Source organism: Antechinus flavipes, chromosome 5, assembly GCF_016432865.1.
Source record: "Antechinus flavipes isolate AdamAnt ecotype Samford, QLD, Australia chromosome 5, AdamAnt_v2, whole genome shotgun sequence".
NCBI classification, from domain to species: domain Eukaryota; kingdom Metazoa; phylum Chordata; class Mammalia; order Dasyuromorphia; family Dasyuridae; genus Antechinus; species Antechinus flavipes.
In genome coordinates this window covers 291,031,159-291,052,926 of record NC_067402.1, presented here as the reverse complement: position 1 = coordinate 291,052,926, position 21,768 = coordinate 291,031,159, and the positions used below count along the sequence as shown (strand labels likewise).

The 21,768-nt window shown below is 49.2% G+C and overlaps 1 protein-coding gene across 2 annotated transcripts in view; it reads right to left on the bottom strand.

Annotated features, from left to right (window-relative positions):
• Window positions 1-21,768, bottom strand: part of SCUBE1 (signal peptide, CUB domain and EGF like domain containing 1) — a 221,684-nt gene that overhangs the window by 176,435 nt on the left and 23,481 nt on the right. For both annotated transcript variants that reach the window (XM_051962306.1, XM_051962305.1), the window contains exon 3: window positions 15,144-15,272. In XM_051962306.1, the coding sequence (XP_051818266.1) occupies window positions 15,144-15,272 (129 nt within the window). The remainder of the gene's footprint in view (window positions 1-15,143; window positions 15,273-21,768) is intronic.

Below are 21,768 nucleotides of genomic sequence, written 5' to 3'. Positions count from 1 at the left end.
GGACTAAGGCCTTTTCTTAGTGACATAGGCCACAAGCCATCCATGCCCATTCTCCCATCCTGAACAATCTGTCTCATGTATTGCTCCTCCCTGGTTTTCTCCCAGCATTGCGCGGGGCGAATAGGGGAGCAGAACCGGGGTTTTCCCATCTCTGTGCGGTTGGTCTCGGATGCCACCTGCTTCTGGAAGCCTTCCCCCTCCCCTCAGGATCGTCTCTCTCTCCTTCCTTGAGTCACCTTGTGGTTATTTATCTGAGGCGGAGGGCGGTCAGGTAGGTCAGAAAAGGCATGGAGAGTCTGGCGGGGTGTGGGATCCGTGCCCAAGCTTGAAGGGAGAGACGGATTCTGAAAGGTGGAGGTGAGGATGGAGAACATTCTCCACGTGAGGGAGGAGACCCAGGGGTCCGGACCACGGAGTGGGAGAGGGAAGGACCACCAAGTCTTCTTCTTTCAAAGAGAAAAAGTGCCCCCTGCCCTGCACATCTCACCCCTCATAGGGAGCTCAGAGAGCCCCCGTGAAATGGTTCGCAAACCAGAAAGCACTGTTTGGGCCAGCTGTTACTCTTAGTTAGCCCTTGAGGAGTTCGTTCAGCCCCCAACCAGAAAGTTTGCTTTATGATGCCATTCGGGAGACCTTGGACACCCAGCTTCCTAGAGCCCCATTCTCCTCGCCAGTGCCATAAGGAGTGATGTTGTACTGATGGCCCCGGAGGGCTCTTCCAGCTCTGTCTGGGAATCCACAAACCTACATGTCACTGCAGTTCGTGGAGGAACGCCTGTTGATCAGATGGATGAAAGAGAAACGTTCTTGAGAAAGACAGTCAGGAAGAAGTTCCATTTGAATCAGATTCTCTGTGTAAGGAAACCATCCCAAGCCTCAGTTTGCTCAACTGTAAAATGGAGCTGGTGGTGTGTGGATCAGATGAGCCAATGGCAGCCTGGCGTGGGGCAAGCCTTATGCTGTCCGCAGGCTCAGCCATTTTCTCCTGAGATGGGGGATTCTGTGAGGGAGGCCCCTGAAGGCCCAGCTTTGGGGCAGCCTGGGGGAGGGCCGGTGGCAGATGCCGGCTCAGTAAACAGGCAGGGCAGCGTCCTCCGGCCCCGAGATGTCATCACGGCTGCCTGGGCTTCATAAACAACTGGGCACTGACAGCGTCCTTTCTGACCCCAGACGGGCACTTCCAAAGCAAACAGGCCCGCTGACTCAGATGCTATTTGCCTCCAGCCTCCAGTCCTGTTTTCCCTTAAAACTTCCCTTTGTGGGACACACCGCCCATCCTGGTGCTTTTCTTTTAATAAAAAAAGCCTTTTACCAGATGCATATTTTCCTTGTAGTTTTAAAAATTATGACCTTGGCTCAGCCGTGAATGAAGGTGTCTCTCTGTCCTTTCTTTCTCTGTCCCTCCTACCCCAAATCATCGTCCATATTTTCCCTCCCTGTTTACTGACGCAGCTGAATCTGCCTGGGTAAATAGTGAGATATTTATTTTCTCCTCATCACTAAATTACAGCTTTTCATTAGGCCACATTCTGTCGGGTCCTCTTGGGGCGGGTCCAGGGGCGTGACCGAATGGGGGCATCCAGGGGCACTGCCCGTCCTCCTACAAGAGGATGTGGCCCAGCTAGGGCTCCTGACTCCAAGTCTGGCACCCCCTCCGGCCCAGGTGGAAGCCCTGAGGGTGACCAGGGTGGCAAAGGGACTGGAGACCAGGCCATACGAGGGCCAGCTGGAGGAGTCAGCTTCATTTTGTGCGAGGGCAGAAGGAAGAGAAGGGGAAGTCAGAAGGAAGTCAGTTTTAGCAAATCCAGCCTCAGATAGTCATTAGCTGTATGACCTCAGGCAAGACGCTTCACCCTGCCTGACTCAGTTTCCCCATCTGTAAGATGAGCTGGAGAAGGAAAAGCCCATCCACTCCAGCACCTCCGCCAAGAAAAACTCAAAAGGAGTCCCAAAGAGTCAGACACGACTGAACAAGGAATCACTTCCTAACGATGGGGTCGTCCAAATGTGGGATGGGCTACTCAAGGAGTAGTGGGCTTCCCCGTTCCCAAAGAGCTGTCAGAGGAGGCTGGCTGACCACTGGTTTGGGCCCTGGAAGTACTGGTGGCTGAGCTGTTGCTCTGCCCACTGCACGGACAGCTAGATTTCTCCTACATGGGTGAGAAGGGATTTTTCCTGCACAGCTTCCTTCCTTCCTTCTCCAACAGCCACATGGGCTCCACAGTTATTTCTGGGCCCCCTGGCACGGCAACGCGTGTGTGGCTTCGGAGAGTAGCTCACAGAATGCCCTCCCAGCGTGGCCCCATCCTAGCCACCCCTGACTCCATTGCACTCTGCACTGCCGCCGTACTGGACCAGCATCACTGGTGATTACTGTTGTGAACATCCTTTGTCCCCGAAGTCTCTTTGTGGCTTCTCAGCCTAAGGTGGAAGCCGCTCTGGGTCTCCAATAGCTCTGACACTGTAGGATCTGCCAACCTGGACTAATGAGGGATGGACCAAGTGCCCTCTGGAACTGCTCTCAGATGAGTCTTATCCAGGAGACGGCTCGTTTTCTGGCCAAGGAATCTCTTGTAGATCACACACAGAGCCATGGGACGGAGAGGGGCTGCCCTCTGCATCACGATTGCATCCTTGAAGGAGAGCAAGTACTAAAAATTCAGATTGACAACCTAGCTTCGCTTTGGGAAGTGTATTTTCCAATCTAATAACCCCTGGCTTGCCTGCCTGTGAGCGCTGGTCTGTGCCTGGAAGGTGGTCTCTTTCTTCGAGGTGCAGCCTCAGGGATGCTCTTGCAGGAAGCTTTCCCTAATACAAACTTTCCCAGTTGGTGAAAGCCATCCCCCTCAACTTCCCCGGAGCACCTGCTCTCCACACTCCCTTCTATCACAGTTACTGTTCCACGGGTGGTATTCCTCCTCAGCCAGGGCATTTTCTATCTTTGTATCCCCAGAGCTAAGCAGTCTTACCCCATGATTAAAAAACTGACTTCCTGTCAGCAAGAAATGAACCAAACAAGATGTGCCGACGGTCAGGAACCCAGGTCAAGGACAGCGCTTGGACAAAGCAACACCCAAAAGAAGAAGAAAACTGTGAGCCCACCTGAGAGGGAGGAGCAGGAGGATGAAGAGAGGCAGACAAGGAGAAGGAAGAGAAGGAGCTGAGGAGGAAAAAAAGGAGGAAGAGGAGGAGAAAGAAAAAGGGGGGAGAAGAAGGAAAAGAAGGAAGAAGAGAAAGAATGGAGGAGGAGGGGGAAAGGGAGCCCAGAGGAAGAAGAAGAGGTGGAGGAAGAGGAGCTGAGGAGGAGGAAGAAAAGGAGTGGAAGAGGAAGAGAAGGAGAAAAAAGAAAAGCAGTGAAGGAGGAGAAAGAAAAAGAGGGAGAGGAAGAAGAAGAGAAGGAGTGAAGGAGGAGGAAGAGAAAGAGAGGGAGAGGAAGAAGAGAAGTGAAGGAGGAGGAAGAGGAGGAGAAAGAAAAAGGGGGGAGAAGAAGGAAAAGAAGGAAGAAGAGAAAGAATGGAGGAGGAGGGGGAAAGGGAGACCAGAGGAAGAAGAGGTGGAGGAAGAGGAGCTGAGGAGGAGGAAGAAAAGGAGTGGAAGAGGAAGAGAAAGAGAAAAAAGAAAAGCAGTGAAGGAGGAGAAAGAAAAAGAGGGAGAGGAAGAAGAAGAGAAGTGAAGGAGGAGGAAGAGAAAGAGAGGGAGAGGAGGAAGAAGAGAAGTGAAGGAGGAGGAAGAGAAGGAGGAGATCTGCATTCTGACTGGACCCCCATGAGTTTGACAAGGGAGTTTAGCCAGTTGTTCATCTCTGGATCTTAGACTCATCCTCTGGCTCCTGATATGGAGGTCCCTTCCAGCTCTGACAATCTGTGACTTTTTAATGGTCCTTGACACCTGCAGGAGGGAAAACTCTACCGAGCGCCCTGCTAATGCACTCACTTCCTGGAAGCCTCGGCCACATGCCTACGGAAGAATTCCTCTTTAGTCCTTGAACTCCCAAACAGTGAGATATGCCAGAAGTCCCAGTTCTGCCCAGGTGGCTTTAATTAGCGAGCTAATTAGTTGGGGAGGTTGGAGTGTGGTTTCTCAGGAATGTTCTGAAAACACCTGGTACCAGGGGCACCGGGATGTGGGAGGCCTTCCTCATCATCTGCTCCTCTTCATCAGATAAAAGAGGCATGGAACAGCCGCTTTGTCCTACCTGCCTTCCCTTTCCTCACGAGGGAAGCAGTGTGCTGCAGTGGGTAGAGTGCTGGGCCCAGAGCCAGGAATACCTGGGGTCAAATCCTGGCTACTAGCTGTGTTATCATGGACAAATGATTTTCTCTCTGTTTCCTGAGATCTGTAAAAGTGGGATAATAACAGCACCCAGGGTTGTTGTGGGGATTAAATCAGTGCCTAATACACAGTAGGTGCCTAATACATGCTCATCTCCTAGCAGTCAGCTCTCTGTGGTGCTGCTTTATCACCCCAGAGGATCACCCTTGGCACACAGTTTGTGGATTATTTCCAGGACAAAAGAAGGATGGGCAGCCACTGAGATGGTCTCTTCATTACTCCGGTGCAATGATCTCAGCAAGGTGAGTATCTTCCCCACAGCACAGACCCCAGCCCATTCATGCCTCTTTACTTCATCTGAACCCCATCCCCCCATGAATTTTCCCCAGAAAGAGGAGAGCTGAGGTAAGCAAAGGGTCGATGCAGTCTGGTCTGGACAGAAGTGGACAGAAAGCCCCCTTTTCAGACCTTCTGAGGTCCCTTCCTCCTCAAAGAATCTGGAATTAAGACAAAATGAGCAAAGAGAACTTACTCTCCTCATCTCTCTTCTCTGATCCCCCCCAGCTTCCCCTTCCTCTCAATACCTCTTCTGATAAACCTCAAAAAATCTGAGATGAGACATCTGTAGACCTAATCAATAAAGACTGGAGACCAGGACCCTTTATTCGGTTTTATCCTAGTGGTCCCAGTAATTGTCTCTCTGGAAACGATACGAGTTCTATGGTTTGCTACCAGAACAGCAAAACCTGGTGTGCAGAAGCATCCATTACCCCCCTCCTCTCCTAGAGCCCAAGGCAGAGCTCCCCTCCTCACTGATCCAGTGCAAAATGTTCCATGATGTACTCAAGGCAAGGAAGGCTACAGGTCGGTTTGAAGAAAGCAGCACATAGACATCCAAAGGAAATCAAAGACAGAAAGGAAGTTCCAATTCGCACCATAATGGTCAGAGCTCCTTTTGTGATAGCAAAGAATCGGAAACAAAGTGGGTGCTCATCATCTGGGGGAATGGCTAAAGAGTCTGCAGTGTATATAATACAATAAAATATTACTGTGCTCTAAGAAATGACAGAGATAAAGGCAAAAGTATTTGAAAACTTTTATGAATCAATGCAGAATCAGGAAAATAATGCCTATAATATTATAAATGGAAAGAATAAAAAAAAATTGGATACTGGGTAATTATAATGCTCAAGCTTGGCCCTGGAAAAGTTAAGAAAAAGCACATTTCTCCATTTCAGAGGTGGGGACTAGGTATCAGGAACATATTGCATCTACTATGAGACATGGCTAATGTTGGAAAATTTATTTGATTTCCCCCCTTTCTTTTTACAACTTTGTTATAAGAGGTAATTTGTTAGGTAGAGGAAAGGGGAAGAATCTAGTTGGACGTGAAAAATGTAAAAGCAAGACATCAATAAAAGTAAGATAATTTTCTTTTAAATATTATACGATGCTAAGGGATAGATTAAGAGCTATGCCGCAGACAAAGGCCTGTAATCCCCAATAACCCCTACTGGGGCCTGCATTTGGGGCTCTCTGGAAATTACTGAAAAAAAGAATCTCCACAAGGGGTTCAGCTAGTTCTTTATCTCCATCGCCATGGCACTGGCTCTATTCATGTACAAGAACAATGGGGAGTTAAATTGCCATCATGGACTCAGGATTCCATTTCCTGACACCACGTCTTTGAACAGCCTGTCTCACATGCTGGGAGTATACTCCCTTTTTATCTCTGTATCTTAATGCCCCTAACTCTCCTCAAGGCTCAAGCAGTCACTTTTTACAGGAAGCCTTTCCTGATTCCCCGAATTGTGACTGTTTCCTCCTCACCCCAAATTTATCTTCAATTTAGTTATCTCTTAACATGTCATATCCCACAGTAGAATGTAAGCTTTTGGAGGACAGGGATTGTTTTCTGTTCTGAGCTGTTTTGCATAGCATAAAGCTAGCTTTCTCCTTCAGCCTTTTCATTTCTTGTTTCCTCCATCTTCTTGTGCTCATCCCAAACTGACTTCCTTCTGTGGACAGAACTTCTCTGGCCATCCTTTGCAACACTAATTATGAGAGTGATTTTTTGATTCCCAGTGCCACATGACTCTCCCCTTCCTACCAAATACTCAATAACCTCTGTTCTTCTGAGGTTTCTTCAAGACCCATTTATCACCGAATCTAGTTTTTGGTGGGTATTGTTTGCAGACATCTCCAACAATCTCCTTTTTTCTTCAATGATTTTAGAGCCTGTCTCACAGTCTTTCTCTCCTCTCCAAATGCTACCCTCATACAAAAGAACTTCAACATACATGTTGATATTCTCTCACACTAACCTCCCAATTCCTCAATTTATCATTTCCCACAATTTACTTCTTCACTGTACTATTGCTACCCACAAAAATGATCATACCTTTCTTCCCTTATCCCCTCTTTTACCTATTTTGCATCAAGGGTGGCCCTTCTTATGAGAGTAAACCCCTCTCTGTGCACAAATAATCCCATTCCACCCTGTCTTCTCCAGAAAATTGCCTCCTCCATCATCCCAATCTCTTCCTGTCTACTGGCTACCTCTTACTGCCTGCAAACATGTACATGTCTCCCCCTCCTCGAAAAACCCTCCCTTTATCTGTCTATCCCCACTAGCTCTCATCCTGGATCTCTCTTTCTTTTTCTGGGTGAATTACTTGAGGTGGCCATCTACAACAAGTGGAGCACCACCACTACTCTGGTCAGCAGGTCCCCTCACAGCTGGACAACTGAAATAGCCTGCTGGTTGGTCTCTCTCCCAGACCACCACTGACTCATTTATCAAACTGAGCTCCTTAAAGCCAAATCTAATTGTGTCACCCCTACCCCACTCCATTCACTCATCTTCAGGGGTTGTTCCCTATTATTTTGAAGATCAAATGAAAAATCAAAAGCTCTTCATGATCTGTTCCCCTAGTACCTTTCCAGGCTTCTCATCCTCGCTCCCTCCACATAGGTATGATCTAGTGATATTCTCCTCCTTGAAGTTCCTCACATACAATATTCCATCTCTAACAGGGAATTTTTACTGGCTGTCCCCTATGTCTGGAATTCTCCACCCCCCATCTACACTTTCTGACTTCCTTTAAATCTCACCCTAAAGTTCACCTTCTATAAGAAGACCCTCCCAGACCTCATTAATGGTTTTCCTCTGATACTATGCTCAGTTTATTGTGTCTGCAGCTTGTTTGTACATAGTAGTTCGCATGTTCCCCCCCACCCCCACCTTGGGAGCTCTCGGCCCCATGGGTACTGGGAGATGCTTTGGGAGGGGAGCTTCCACCAGAAGAGATCCTAGAGCCTGAAGACAAGAGGTCCCAGGTCAGCCGACCAAGGCTGGGCAGTCAGGACTGTTCTGAGCCTCCTGGACATCCTGGTGGGGGTGAAACCTCCTCATGGACTTTCCTGTAGACCTGGATGGTACCCTTATCTTCAGGAGAAGCCAGACTGGGATCACCTAAACTTAAGTCCTTTTCTGGTGTCAGGCACATAGAAGGCACTTGTGACTTCAATGAAAGAGTAACTGGTTACTCCTGTTTAGAGCCTGCATGGGGAATGGGGAAGTAGGAGATCCACTGTTTTCAGCCTTTGTCAAATCTCATCCAAAGAATGGCTCAGTTCTGTGTGGGAGGACCCTGATGAGCTGCGGAGCATCCACAGAGGGCCACCGGCATGGTGAAGAGCCCTGAATCCATGGAGGGTCAGCTGGGGGAACCGGATTGGAGAAGCGAAGATAGAGGAGTCGAAACAAAGGAGCTAAATGATGTGGTGGAGAAGGGGGAGTCCTGGGGTCAGGAAGGCTGAATTAAAATCTGACCTCAGACACTAGCTATGTGACTCTGGGCAAGTTACCAGTCTGCCTCAGTTTCTTCATGTGTAAAATTGAAGTAATTATAGTACCTACCTACCAGAACTGTTGTGAGGATCAAATGAGATGACATTTGTCAAGGCCTTAGCACACTACTTGGCACTTAGTAGGTTTTGAATAAAAGTATGTTTCCTTCCTTCCTTCCTTCTTTCCTTCCTTCCTTCCTTCCTTCTTTCCTTCCTCCCTCCCTCCTTTCTTTCCTTTCTTTCTTTCTTCCTCCCTCCCTTCCTCCCTCCCTTCCTCTTTTCCTTTTTTCTTTCCTTCCTTCAAGCCTGACTCTGCTCATTTTCACACATCTTTGTCAAAACAATTTATCACTTGGAGATTGATCCTTCATCTTTGCCAAAATGTTGGTCCTTTATTTTCAAAGAGAATCAATGACATTATGATGTACGGGTCAGAGTACATTGTGTTCCGCTGTGGCTGATCATTCTAAGAGGAGTTCAGAAGGTTCCATGGGCACAAGTCATCCCGAATAATAATATGTATTGCCAAAATAACTCATTACTCGAGGACCAATTCTCCATGGGTCTGGCTGCGGAGTGACAGCTGACAGGTCCCCAGCGGCCCATGTGTGAAGCCTTTCCAGCAGGCAGGACCTGTCAGTGTCTGTGCTTTGCTGGCGTGGCCTTCGAGAGCCTGGGGTCATCCGCACACCCCAATGAGGCACTGAAGGAGAGGGCCATCAGTGAGAGGAATGAGGCTGATAAATAAGAAAACAGGAAGGAATCTTTCAAGTGCCTGGTAAAAATGCTGGCTGTTTACAGAGCGTGTGACCTCAGTGGATTGTTTAGTTCCACATTAAAAATGCTCCATGTTTCTCCTTCCCTCCGAAGGGAACTGATCTGAACTGTCTAAGTATAAAGAAAAATAAACACAGGCAATTGCAGCCTTCATTCAAGGGGTTCGGCAAACAGCACGTTGCCTCCAGCTGTCCCTGGAGAGCCAAGGAAATGTGCTTCAAAAGGAAGGCAGAGGGCATTGGGCCCTTTAATCATGACCATGATGATGCAATCTTAAATTAATTAGTGCTACAATTGGCTGACATTCAGCATCTGGGGAGTAGGGGGAGCAACTTCCTCACACTCTTGGAACTCCAGCCTCTACCCCTACCCAACCTTTCTCACTCTTGAATCTCCAGCCTCTTCCCCAACTCAAATTTCCTTACACTCTTAAAATTCCAGCCTTTTCCCCAACCCAACCTCCCTCACACTCTTGAAACTTCAGTCTCTTCGAGAAAAGGAATAGGAGAGGTCCACTGTCCAGTGCCCTGGTGAGACCCTGGCTCTCATTTTCCATCCAGAGGTCAGGGAATCTCAGAACTACAAGAAGCTGTCATATAACCTGACCCCTTCCCACCTTTTCAGTCTTCTTGTCTCTCACATCCTGCTTCCTCTTCCCTTCTACCCTCCCATTCTCCAGCCCAAACACCCTTCTTGCTATTTCTTAAACAAGCCACTCCATCTCCTGAATCTGGGCCTTTTCCTGGCTGTACCCCCTTCCAGGAATGCCACGTTTTGTAAAGTGCTCAGCACATGCACAGTGGTACATAGTAGGCCCTCCATAACTGTCAGCTATTATTAGCTGCCATGGTTGGCCCCTGGGGGTAGAAGCGACAGCATCGTGGCTTCTGCGCGGCAGAGGAGCCCTGCCAATGGGAGCTGTCTGGCTGCAGGAAGCCCCAGCGTGCGCCGAGTTTTCCAGCACTGGTGATGTTCGAGCAGAAGCTGGTGACATCATAGCCCAATTCCCTCCTCTGGGATTGGTTAGCGAGACATTCTGATTCGGAGTGAATGTGATTCTGCAATTACAGGGAGACGGAAGAAACTCTGACATTCGTTGGCTCCCCCTTCCTTTTCCTCCTGGTACCCACTAAATTGTCAGGTCAGAAAACCCAGGAAAAGAGAAAGAAGAGAGCTGCCTTCTAGAGGGCTGCCCCAGGACAGACCCAGACCCCAGAGCGATGGGGAGAACTTGCAGGAGACGGATGAAGGCGGGGAAGTGGGGGTTTCTAACAAGAACTGCCCAGAAGCCGACATTTCCACTCGGATGTCACCTGCGCATCTCAAGCTCCACATATTCAAAATAGAACCCATCTGTTTCCTAAACCCCTGCCTTGTCTAAGCTTCTCTGTATCATTCACCTTCGCAGTGCCAGAAGCATCCTCGATTCCTCCCTCTCACGGCCCGCCCTCACCTTCATTGGCTTGCCATAGCCAATGGTTGCCAAGTGTTCTCCATTCTCTCAATCTGTCTTCCCTTCATTAATGTGACCCTATCGATGATTTAGATGCTCTCACCTCCTCCCGGGCTATCGATCTCCCAGCCTTTTTTCTCTCCTTTTTAATCCACTTTCCCTGTAGCCCCCTAAAGCTCAGCTCCCACTGCCGTTCCCAGCCACTCATTGCTTTTAGGATGCAAACTCTGACATTTCACACCCAGCCTATCTTCCCGGCTGGTTGTGGATGAATAAGGTTCACACGCTCATGTTCCAGCCCAATCGCCTCCTCCCTTCCTCCTCCTCTGCTTCAGCTTGGTTTCCTGTGCCCTGGACAGGCTACCCCCACACCCCAGATCTTACCCCCCACCGCCTCTGCCCTTAGAATCCCTGGCTGCTCTCCAGAGTCAGCTGAAATTCTGCCTTCTGCTCCAGTGGTGTCAAATGCAAATCCACGAGATGATACACATGGTTCCCGGCCGGCAGCATTTTGACTTAGAAAACCACATATTCACATTATCAATATCCTATGGTATTTTTATTTCTTTTATGAACTCCTTCCCGATTGCATTTTAATATGGTTCGGCTTCAGGTCGCCCCGTCTTCGACAGCTCCCCCTGCTACCCTTCCTGATCCCCGGGCCCACCTCCATTTCCTTACATACATTAGGTCCCTGGTTCCCACTTGTATATCTGTGTCTATGTTGCTCCGTCCCACAGAAAGGAGGTTTTCCAAGAGTGGGGACGGGTTTGGGGCCTGCCCAGAGCCCAGGCCTGGCACGCGCTTTGGAAGCTGATTTACAACTGGGAGGGCTTGCTTGATTGCTTAACCGCTTTCCCATCATGAGAACTCCCTTTGCTGGGTCGAGCAGATCTCTGTCCTAGTTGGACTGCTGGCCACCGAGCCCCTCCTGCCCTGAGCTGCTCTGCTTCTGTGATCTCCCAGACTCCTTCCGAGAAGGCAGCTCCTGATAGCTGGCGGGCCAATGGCTAGCCCTGGCTGGCTCCCGGCCCTGGGGAGCCAGGCTGGAGGCTCTCCCTCGGGCTCGGCACTGGCCATCCATTATCCAGCCTGAGCTTTGAATGAGACACTTCCCTGAAGGTACCACTCCTTTAAAAAATTATCCATTTTGTTTTTCACATTCTCATCATTCCCACCAGTAGCTTTTTCCTTCCCCTGTTCTCTCCCAGAGTCATCCCATCTAACAAATAGAGAAAAAAATCAATACAACCAATCAATACATTGAAAAAGTTTCAGAACGTGCAACATGTAGCTGCTGCCCTCTCCCACTTCCATGAAGGGCAGGTGAAGCGAGGGAGTGGGACAGTGCTCCCTTCCCGTCCACGCCCATTCCCCTTAGCAAGTGTCAATCTGACGGCCATCTTTAAATGGTGGCTCGCTGTGGGGATAGCAGCAGCTATCCTGCTTTCCTTCTCCACAGGTTGCTAGAGGCTTATGCCTGAGCTTTCGTGGTCTTTGTTGTCCACTTGCGTGTGACTATTTCTAATACCCTGAGAGCACCCTCGGGGTAATACCCTGGCACCCAGTAGGTCTGTGTTCTGGGCCGGTCAGTTGGACGGCTAAGAGTCCAAAATTCCCTGGAAAGAGTGTTGGGCTGGGAGTCACCTCCTGGCCCTGCTGCCTGTGTGTCCAGCTGAGACCTCTCAGCCTGTGGAGGCCCTCTGCTCCTCTTAGGGCCCTTCCAGCTTTAAGCTTCTGTGATTCTCGGTTTATGATTGCCAGGATAAGATGGGATGAGAGCTGCTTTGATTTCCACTCTCACAGGGAGAGAACGACACCCTCGAACCCCGACACTACCTGATCAGTGCTCAGTGACAGATGGGGAAGGGGTACGTTTTGGGACCCGGTGCCTACAGCCAGCCAAGACCCCGGAGGGAGCCAACAGAGAGTCGGAGGGCTCCCTGTGGCATCCTGGGGGCAAGGAGTTTGAGGAAGCTCTTTTCCCATCTGTGAATGACAAGAGCCCAGGAAAAGGCCACATCTGGACGAGTGAACTCTGGGGCTCTGGTACTGTGAGGGGAAGGAGAAAAATGCACCTACCACTGGTTTTCGTTTAAGATGCAAAAACGATCTCATTGTACCAGGTTAAATAACTATCACTCGTCTTATCTAGTGATCGCTCCTTTTTTCAAAAGGCCCCTCTGTTAGTCCCCTTGGTTCTTTAGCTGAAAAAACCAGCTCATTTACAGCTTGATTCCCCACAGGGTCATTTTCAGTTCTATTTGAGAAATCCCCCCAATAAAAATGTCAAATAGAGAGGGATTCTGGCTCCCCCCCAGGAAGAATCTGGCCTCTTTCCAGGACAAATCCATTGGCCAGAGACTGCCCCAAGGAAAGGCCATTTGCTTTAGTGGAGAAAAAGGGGGAATTGGGGGAAAAAAAAGAATAAACTTTAAGTCATCGGCCTCATCTTTGCAAATTAATCTGGAAATACTTTTCAGGCTGAAAAGTTTCTTGAAATGATGATGATTAGCACTTATGTGACTATCAGCAGCCATGGATCCAGCTGAGGCTCTCCACAGAAGGTTACATCAGCATGGTTCCAGAAAGACAGACCACGGGCCTCATGAATTCTGGCCGAGGAGTGATGGGGAGGGATGGTGGCCAACAGTGGGTAATTATGGGGTGACTCCTGTTATCTCAGTACAGGCAGACCCCTTCTCAGTCTCCTAGGTAACATGGGGCACTCAGTCGCTAACTTTGTGGGCCTCAGTCTCCTAATCTGTAAGAGTTGGCATAAAGAGCCTTATAGATTGTTGGAAATGGAAGCTTGAGGAAAGATGATTTCCTCATCTGTTCCCATGGAAATCATTCTCTCCTCAAGGCCCACCCTTGGGCCAGAAACCTTCCTTGATTCCCCATCCTCCACAAAAAGAAAAATATTCTCTTCCTCCTCCAAAATCCCCAGGGTACTCCGTCTGGATTTCCCCTTTGCTCCCAGCATACTAGACTTTGCAGATTTTCTCTATGTACATGGCTCCTGGAGGACAGGGGCTCAGTGGTGTTTCACCTTTGTACCCCAAACAACTGTAAGAACCTTGCGTTATAACAGAGATTTATGGAACTGGACTTTTGGGGGCAAAACCCTAATAGAGATTTTCTCAGTCTTTTGATCCTAAATCTATATTTTTTTCACGCGCTCTTTTCTTGGGACACAAAATGAGATTTGCTTCCAGGATACCACTCACCTTGTGAAACAGCAGCCAGGTGTGCCGGGAGCCAGGTATGGGGGAGGCGACAGTTACAGTGTAGGAAAGGGAACCCAGCATGGCTGGAGAGTCGGAGGCTTTCCACTTTCTTTCTATCAAGGCTACGTGCTTCTTCTGCAAGTTCTGGTCTGTCCTCTGGGGCCCGGAGGAGAGAGCAGGCCCCTGTCTGCCTGAGGGCTACCCAGTCATCCCCAAGTCTCCTCTCTAGTTCTTTTAGAGGGTTCCCATGTGGCCCAAAGGCCTGCTCCACGCTGGAGCCCCGAGGGCTTCTCAGCACCCACTCTGTGCTCTAGGCAGTGCTCTGGATGTGGCCAGCCACGTGGCAGACGAGGGTTAGGGCTGCCTTGTTCTGTCTTGGCCCAGCACAGTGCCCGTCACACAGAAGTTTGTCAATAAATGCCGTTAAATTCCTCCGGCAGAAACCCGAGCCGGGCCTCTGGAAGAGGTTCTCTGTCACCTTCATCCCTCAGATGATGGGCATTGGTCATCCTGCCCCTTGTCCCCAGCCCCTCGTCTCTCCTCCTTCAGACTAAACGTCCCCAGCTCCTTCACCTGGTGTCCCGGTGGCAGGAGTCTCAGACCCTCTCCCCCTCGCACCTTTCTGGCTGCTCTTCTTTAAATACATGCTAGCTTGTGGCTGCCCTGCCCACACGCGCCGGGTGCCAGAGCTGGGGGGAGCCTCTCGGCCCTTGCACTTTCTCTCAGGAGAACCAGCAAAACATTTTCTTCTAAGTTTCTTCACGCCTGGCGAGAACATCTGGAGGAAGCTCTGAAGGCGATGAATCAGAATAAAGTGGTTTGGCTGGAAGGGGGATTGGGGAACCAAAGGAGTCACCTTCTGCCTCAAACCGCGTGAGCCAGGACGCGCCTCCAGCCAGAAGCGGCAGCCAGAGCTCGCCAGCGAAGGGAGAACGAGCCGCCCCCTCCAGACTTTAACACAGTATGGTTTCAAATTGACTCCGCCGGGGCTTCTGGGACAAATTTGGTTAAGTCCATCGCTTCTCTGGGCTTCTGCTGCTTGTTGGGTAAAGGACGTAGTGGGTTCCTTTCTGAGACTCCTTCCTGCCCTGACACCCTGAGCCCTCCAGCTCTGACGCCCCCAGCCCTGAGCCCTCCAGCTCTGACGCCCCCAGCCCTGAGCCCTCCAGCTCTGACGCCCCCAGCCCTGAGCCCTCCAGCTCTGACGCCCCCAGTCCTGAGCCCTCCAGCTCTGACGCCCCCAGCCCTGAGCCCTCCAGCTCTGACGCCCCCAGCCCTGACGCGCCCTGTAAGGTCCCTCTTGGGCCTCAGTGGGCCCATATTTGGCCAGTCCCATCACTCTCGTACACTCCATACTCCAACGCCATCACAGCTTGAATATACAGCCTGAAGAGCATCCTTTTTTCTCCCGCTTTGCTCCTGAGCATTCCCAGCTCACTCGTGGGCCGCACCCCGCGCCCCGGCTGCCCTCAGCTCCGTCAGGCCGACGACAGCTCCTGGAACCCAAGGCTGGGCCCGGGCCGCCCACAGGCCCTCCCCCGGCCCCCGGCCTCACTCACCCAGGCAGTTGTGGCCGTCGTGAGCCAGCATGAAGCCGTCATAGCAGGTGCACCTGTAGTTTCCCGGGATGTTGATGCACTCGTGGACGCAGCCCCCGTTGTAGTAGTCATTTTCACATTCATCTATGTCTGCAACACAGAGAACATGGGGAGACGTCATCAAAGCGGCCAGGCCTAGTTCCACGAAGACAGACCTTCAGTGTGCAGGGACCCAGGAGAGACAGGGGGCTTGGCCCATAGGAGCCGTGGGATGTGGGGCAAGGCTTTTAGCCTAGCTCCTCGGTGCCCCCACTTGTAAAACGGGAGTAAGCAGTGATGAAAGCTCCCTGTAAGTCACCCAATGCCGTGGGTTGTAATTAATTTTATCGTTACCATTGGGGAAAGGGAAGGGAATAGTTGTCAAGCACCTACTATGTGCCAACTGCTTTACTAATATCTCATTTGGTCCTCTGGGCAACCCAACCAGTCAAGGGGACAGCACGGAAGTGGGAAGTGATTTCACAAATGCAGAGAAGGGTTCCTCTGTCCCCCCACAACCTTTTAATCCCTCACCCTCCACCATTATAGCTTGTATTCGGTTGCCAAATGGCCCCTTAGAAATCATCAGCACCACCAAGTTGGAAGGGAGGGACCTCAGTCTAATGCTTGTCTAATACCCGAGTTGGGATTCCCAGCTGGTGTTCACACAGCCTTTGTTTGAAGCCCTCCAGAGGAACCTCCCTCCCCAGGTCACCCATTCCCCTTTGGGACAGCTTTCAGGAGAAGGAAGCTTTTCTTGTTGCATTTCTTCACTGGGATTACAGTCTGTAGCTTCCAACTCTTCCTAACCCCATTTGGAGTTTTCTAGACAGAGACGCTGGAGTGGTTTGCCATTTCCTTCTCCAGCTCATTTTACAGATGAGAAAACTGAGGAAGAGGAGATGAAATGATTTGCTCAGAGTCACCCAGCTAGGAAGTGCCTGAGGCTGGATTTGAACTCAGGACTTCCTGATTCCAAACCCAGTGCACAGGCACCATGGCACCCCTTAGTGCTGATTAATTTTGCTTTGCCTTGCAATATTTCTTCATAGATGTCTGGACTCTTTTACCTGACCCAGAGGTCAGAGTCCTTTCTGTTATTAGTGTCTGCCCTGTCCAAGTCTGTAGCCGAGTTTCTTTCTTCCTGAGAGACTTGCTAAGGTGGACTCTTTCTTTCCTTATTGTCCTTTATCATTCACTTTCCGACTCTTTCCTTTTAATGAGTTTCCCTCAAGGCTGGACTTCAAAGCCCTATCCCTCATCTCCACACTAGGACTAGCTTAGAGCTCTGCTCTAAGAGACTTCTCAGGGAATGTAACTGGCCCCGACTGGCTTTCTCTCAGCTTAGCAGAGCTTTCCGCCACACATGAGAGGTGTAGGGAATATTTAGTGTTGGTTGAGTTTTCTTATTTATTTATTTTGCTGAAGTAATTGGGGTTAAATGACTTGCCCAGGTTCACACAGCCAGGAAGTGTTAAGGATTTGAACTCAGGTCCTCCTGACTACAGGACTGGTGCTCCACTGCGCCCCTAGCTGTCCCCCACCTTTTTAAGTATTTAATTTAGATGTCATATTTAACAGATGTAGTGGTAAAGTCTTCCTTTGCCCCAATAAGATGCTTCCCATGAGCAGAGGAAGCATAGCACGGTCGAGAGAGTAATAAATTGGGGTCAGGAAGAGCAGGATTCAAATCCTCCCTTAGAAACTCACCAGCTGTGTGGCTCTGGGTCCATCCCTTCAGTCTGCAGTGCCTTTTCTCTGCTATGAAGGAGTTGTTCTCAATGGTCTCTAAAGTCCCTTCCAGCTCTGCATCTAGGATCCCATGCTAATCCCACATAATCCCCAGTAATCCCATGTTAATGATCCCATAAGACCTCATAGTAGCTCAATTTAGTTCAACTTTGAAATATTGTCCAGCTGATGACCCATGTTTGGATGGTTAAGTCCACTGAGCTATAGAATAATAATGTGCTTCCCTTTTCCTCACTCCCCACCCAGTGATGCTGTTTGTCTGGGACTCAGAGAATCACAACGAAGGAAAATAAAGAAATGCCGGGGGGAGCAGAAAGACCACAGTATGTTGCCAAAGATCTTTTCATGCATGAGGAAGTGGCGCAATCAAATTATAAAGAAAATATGGGGCATAAAAGGAGGTTCTCTGGTCTCATTGTACGATCAAAGGATAACATGTGCTCTGCTCATCCCCATGAACCATATGGATCATCTTTGTAGGTTTTAGTTTTTACAAAAAGCCATTGATTGCTAAGAACTACACAGGGTGGAAAGATGTATATGGGATGTGATCCACTTCAGTGGAAGAATAACCCACTCAGATGACATAATAGCTTAACTGACATTCTAAAATACATAATTATTATCCTCATTTCAAAGATGAAGATCCTGAGGCTTGGAGAAGAGGAAGAGCAAGTGTTGGATGGATTCTGGAAGGCTTTGGAAGCCAGGCTAGGGATTTTGAAGATATGGGCAAAACATGACTACTATCTAGAGGAAATTACTAGCTGGAACCAAGCAAGGATCCATGTTTTTGCTATCAGCATGGGACAAACAAATAGATGTTTGTATAAAAATTTGTATAAAATTTGTATAAAAATACATCCTGTATTTTTACAGAGTTATAGAATGTCAAAGATGAAAAGGGGGAAAAAAAACAGGAAAAAATATTTAGGTAAAGACCAAATCAGGAAAGAATTTAGGGTTAGAAATGTTCGTTTTTATCACTGAATATATACTATAGACAACCTGGACAGAAATAAGAAATAGATGAGGAATTTGGGTAAGAGATCATAAGACTAGCTCAGAGACCTGATGGGATTGGGGGAGGGAAGACTTCAGTTAACTAGACATCTGCTAGAGAGATCTTTCTGCCATCAGCAAAGAAGCTGATGATATCTTGACTTGCTTACTGTTCATTTCTTCATTCAAAAGATAGAGTAACCCACAAGGAAAGACTATATTATGGACACGATGAGGGAAAACTGGTTACTGGGATGCAAATGATCCCATGGATCCCATGGAAATGACCCCTTCATCCTAGAGTCTGTGATAGAGAAAAGAAAGTCTGCACATAGTCTGACCGGAACCCAACAAATATCAATGGGATCAGAGAAGAGACAATAGGATCCCATCGTCTAAATGCTTCAGAAGGAGTCAGTTTAAAAGGGATGAAAAATGCTCGAGAATGAAATTCTAAAGATATAAAGGAAACAATTTCAATGAGGAAGGGAAAACAGGATTTGCCCAAAGATGGCTGTATAAGGTAGTCCCAATCAATTTAGATTAAAGAAGAAGAAATAGAGATGGAAGTAGGACCAGATAGTGGAAAAAGAATATAAGAACATGGAATATAAGAAGTGTCAATAATTCAGAGCTTCCAGTGAACTGAATAAGACTGTTGAGGGAAGCTAAAAACAACCAATTATATTTGGAGAAAAGGGACTTTGCTTGAGCTAGATGAGATGAAGGCAAATGACATCAAATATCAGACCAAGTTCTTCAATGTCTCCCCCTTCTTCCTCAAAAGAAAAGGATTTTTTTTTTTTTTGCTAGAAGGGACAGAGCAAAAATAGTGGTTGCTGTGAAGAGCTAAAGAGAACATTTTGACACCTGGAAGAACTCCCATTTTGGGCCCAGAAAAACTACAACCTTGGGTCCTAGAGCTGTCGGACAAAACAGCTAAGCCCTGGTGAGTGAGACCATAGGAATGGAAGAGGAGTGACAAGGCTGGAGGGGAGCCCTTGTCCCTTCTGCTCTCCACCTCTGGGGTTCTGTGAGCTCTTCCCAAGTATGTTATAGCGAGCATTCCTCCCTCTGTGGCCTGGACTAGATGGCTGAGACGTCCTCTGCCAGCTCTAAAAGTCCGTGATTCTATAACCTTGGAACAGGGACTGTCAGAGCTAGGGGGAGGGTCCCTAGAACAGGGAGGGGCCTTAGACAGAGAAGACCAGTCTTCTTCCATGCACATTATCTCACTAACTCTTCACAACGGCCCTGGGAGGCCGTTTTATTCCTCCCATTTAATAGACAAGAAAGATGAAGCATCCTCCATCAGCACACCCTTCTGGAGCCACAGTTTAAGCCTTATATCTACCTAACCATTCCAGGGAAGGACTTCCCAAGCCTTGGATGCTCTTCCCACACTAATCCTGCCTAATTACAGGTGAGAGGGGGAGGGGGAAAGGAGGGCAGGAGGAAGTCCCCAGATCCTCACGTGGGAAGAGCTCTTTGGGAAGTCTGAGAAGTCCCCACACTCTTTGGAGGTTACAATCTGATAGAAATCCAGACGTGAGCCAAACAAACGTCATACGGCCTTCAAGTATCCACTTTCCTAAGAAAAATAAATTGAGCCACATTTGAGGAAATCTTTACAGGGCTCCAGGAAGAGAGGAGTCCCAAGAGAAGCCCCTGGCTGGCACCCTGCTGCCTGCTGCCTGCGGTCACTGGGAGCCCTCCCCTCTCTGCCAGTCTGGGCCCCCTAGGCGTACTGGCTCATGCACCTCCCTGCCTGGGGCTGGACCCCTGTTCTCTGCCTCCTGCCCAACGAGGGCAGGAAGGGAGCCGGAGGATCCATAGCACTGAGCCTGCGGGTCCTCAGTTTCCAGCAGGAGTGGGTTGGACTAATGCCCTCAAGGGCCCCTTCTAGCCCCATGATCTCAACCTCACCATGCCCGAGAGGCTGATTTCAGTCTCCTACCCAGCAAGGGACCTCTTTGTCCCTAGCGCCTGGGTTCAAACCCTGACTCTTGTGCTAGGAACCAGCTGGTTCCCCTAAGGAGATGAAGAGGGAGACAGCATTAGCGGGCAGAAGGCCCAGGACCTTGGGGGGCAAAGTCCAAGCTTACTCTGCCTGCCCTCCCTGTTTTCCAGACCCTCGAGGACGGTCTTCCTTAGAGCGTGAGGCCCTGGAGGGTCAGGATTGAGGTTTATGTGGCTATTTATATCCCTAGAACTTAGCCCAGTGCCTGGCCCATAGTAAGCCCTTGAGAAATCCTCTCCTCCCTGTCTCTGTCTCTGGGAGGATCCAAGCCCCAACTGTATGGCAGACATTGAGGGAGGAGCAGCCAGGTGGCTCAGTGAATAGAGCACCAGCCCTGAAGTCAGGAGGACCTGAATTCAAATCTGACCTCAGACATTTTAACACATCCCAGCTGTCTGACTTTGGGTAAGTCACAACTGCCTCAGCAAAATAATAATAGTAATAATAATAACAATAATAATAATAAATGGTACTTTCTAATTGCAAGATACTTTTGCATACATTCCATTTTATATACAAAACAACTTTGGATTTTAATAATAGCAGTTTTCCAAGTGGGGAAACTGAGACTCAGAATATTACAACATAAAGTGTTGGATTTGTTGTCAGAGAGGCCCTGGGTTAGCTAACCTCCATGACACCGGGCGAGTCACCCAATGTTACTCCTCGGGGTCCGCTTCCCACCCTGTGCAATGCTGGGACTGACCTGTTGCTGGGTCCCTTCCAGCCCTACATTGAGAACTGCGCAATGAGAGTCCGAAGGGAGGTGAGTAACAGAACTGAGAAATTGCAGCTCCCAAGCCCGGAGCCCCGTCAGCCTGCCTGTCCAGAGTGGGATAGAGCTTTAACTGCCTTGTGTGCGTGGCTCAGTTCCAGCGGTCAGAGGCAGAGTCAGGGGTCCCAGCTGTGTCTTGGGACACAGCCATAAGCCCTTTGCCACAGGTATCTTGGCTCTGAAAGAAATGTCCTTTCAAAGGGATGACAGCGAAACTCAGAGAAAAGATTCCACGTAAACTACATGGGCCAGACCTCACGTATAAAAGGCTGATTGTAGCAGAAAAGCATGAAATCTAATGACTAGAGAATTAGCAAGAAGGAGCTGAAAATTCTCCTCAAAAGTCAGTGCTGGAAGAGACTTTGGAACAGAGAGGGGGAACCTGAAACACAAACTTGGGAACTTCCCGTTACCATGGAGACACCCCCATCTCCCCAGGCCCCCCACCCATCTCCACATCCAATCCGGCGCCGGGCCCTTGCCATTTTGCCTTCAGCAACCTCTCCTCTGACCACCCGGGAGGGAGCAGCCTTCGTCCCGACTCCCGGACTACTGCAATAGCTGCTGCTTGGTCTCCCTCACGCCAATCCTGCCACAGAACTTTGGCTGCGGTTCCTTAGAACCTGGAACTTCAGGACAGAATTTTAGACCTCGGAATCTCAGTCCCAGAGGACCAGGAGAGTATATGATCCAAGGTCATTTTCCAGTGGGGACCCGGACAGGTGAGAAGGGACTCTCTGCCGGCTTCCACTTCTAACTCTGCATTTAACTAAAACCTCCTAAAGGTCCTACAGTCAGCAGGGGCCATCTTCTTCCCTCCTCTACAGAGGAAACAAATAAGAGACAGAGTTGCTCATTATGGAGTTTTAACAAAGTTATCCAAGCCGACTTCTCTAGAGGAAAATAGCGGCACCGGAACCCGAGCCAAGAGCTCCCCACAAAGCTCTTGGGGAACCAGAGGGGGGGACTCGGGGTTCCATTCAATTAGGTTTTTTCCTGCCTCACAAAATAATGATTTTTCTGTGGTGCTGAGCTTTTAATCCTATTGTCATGAGTCA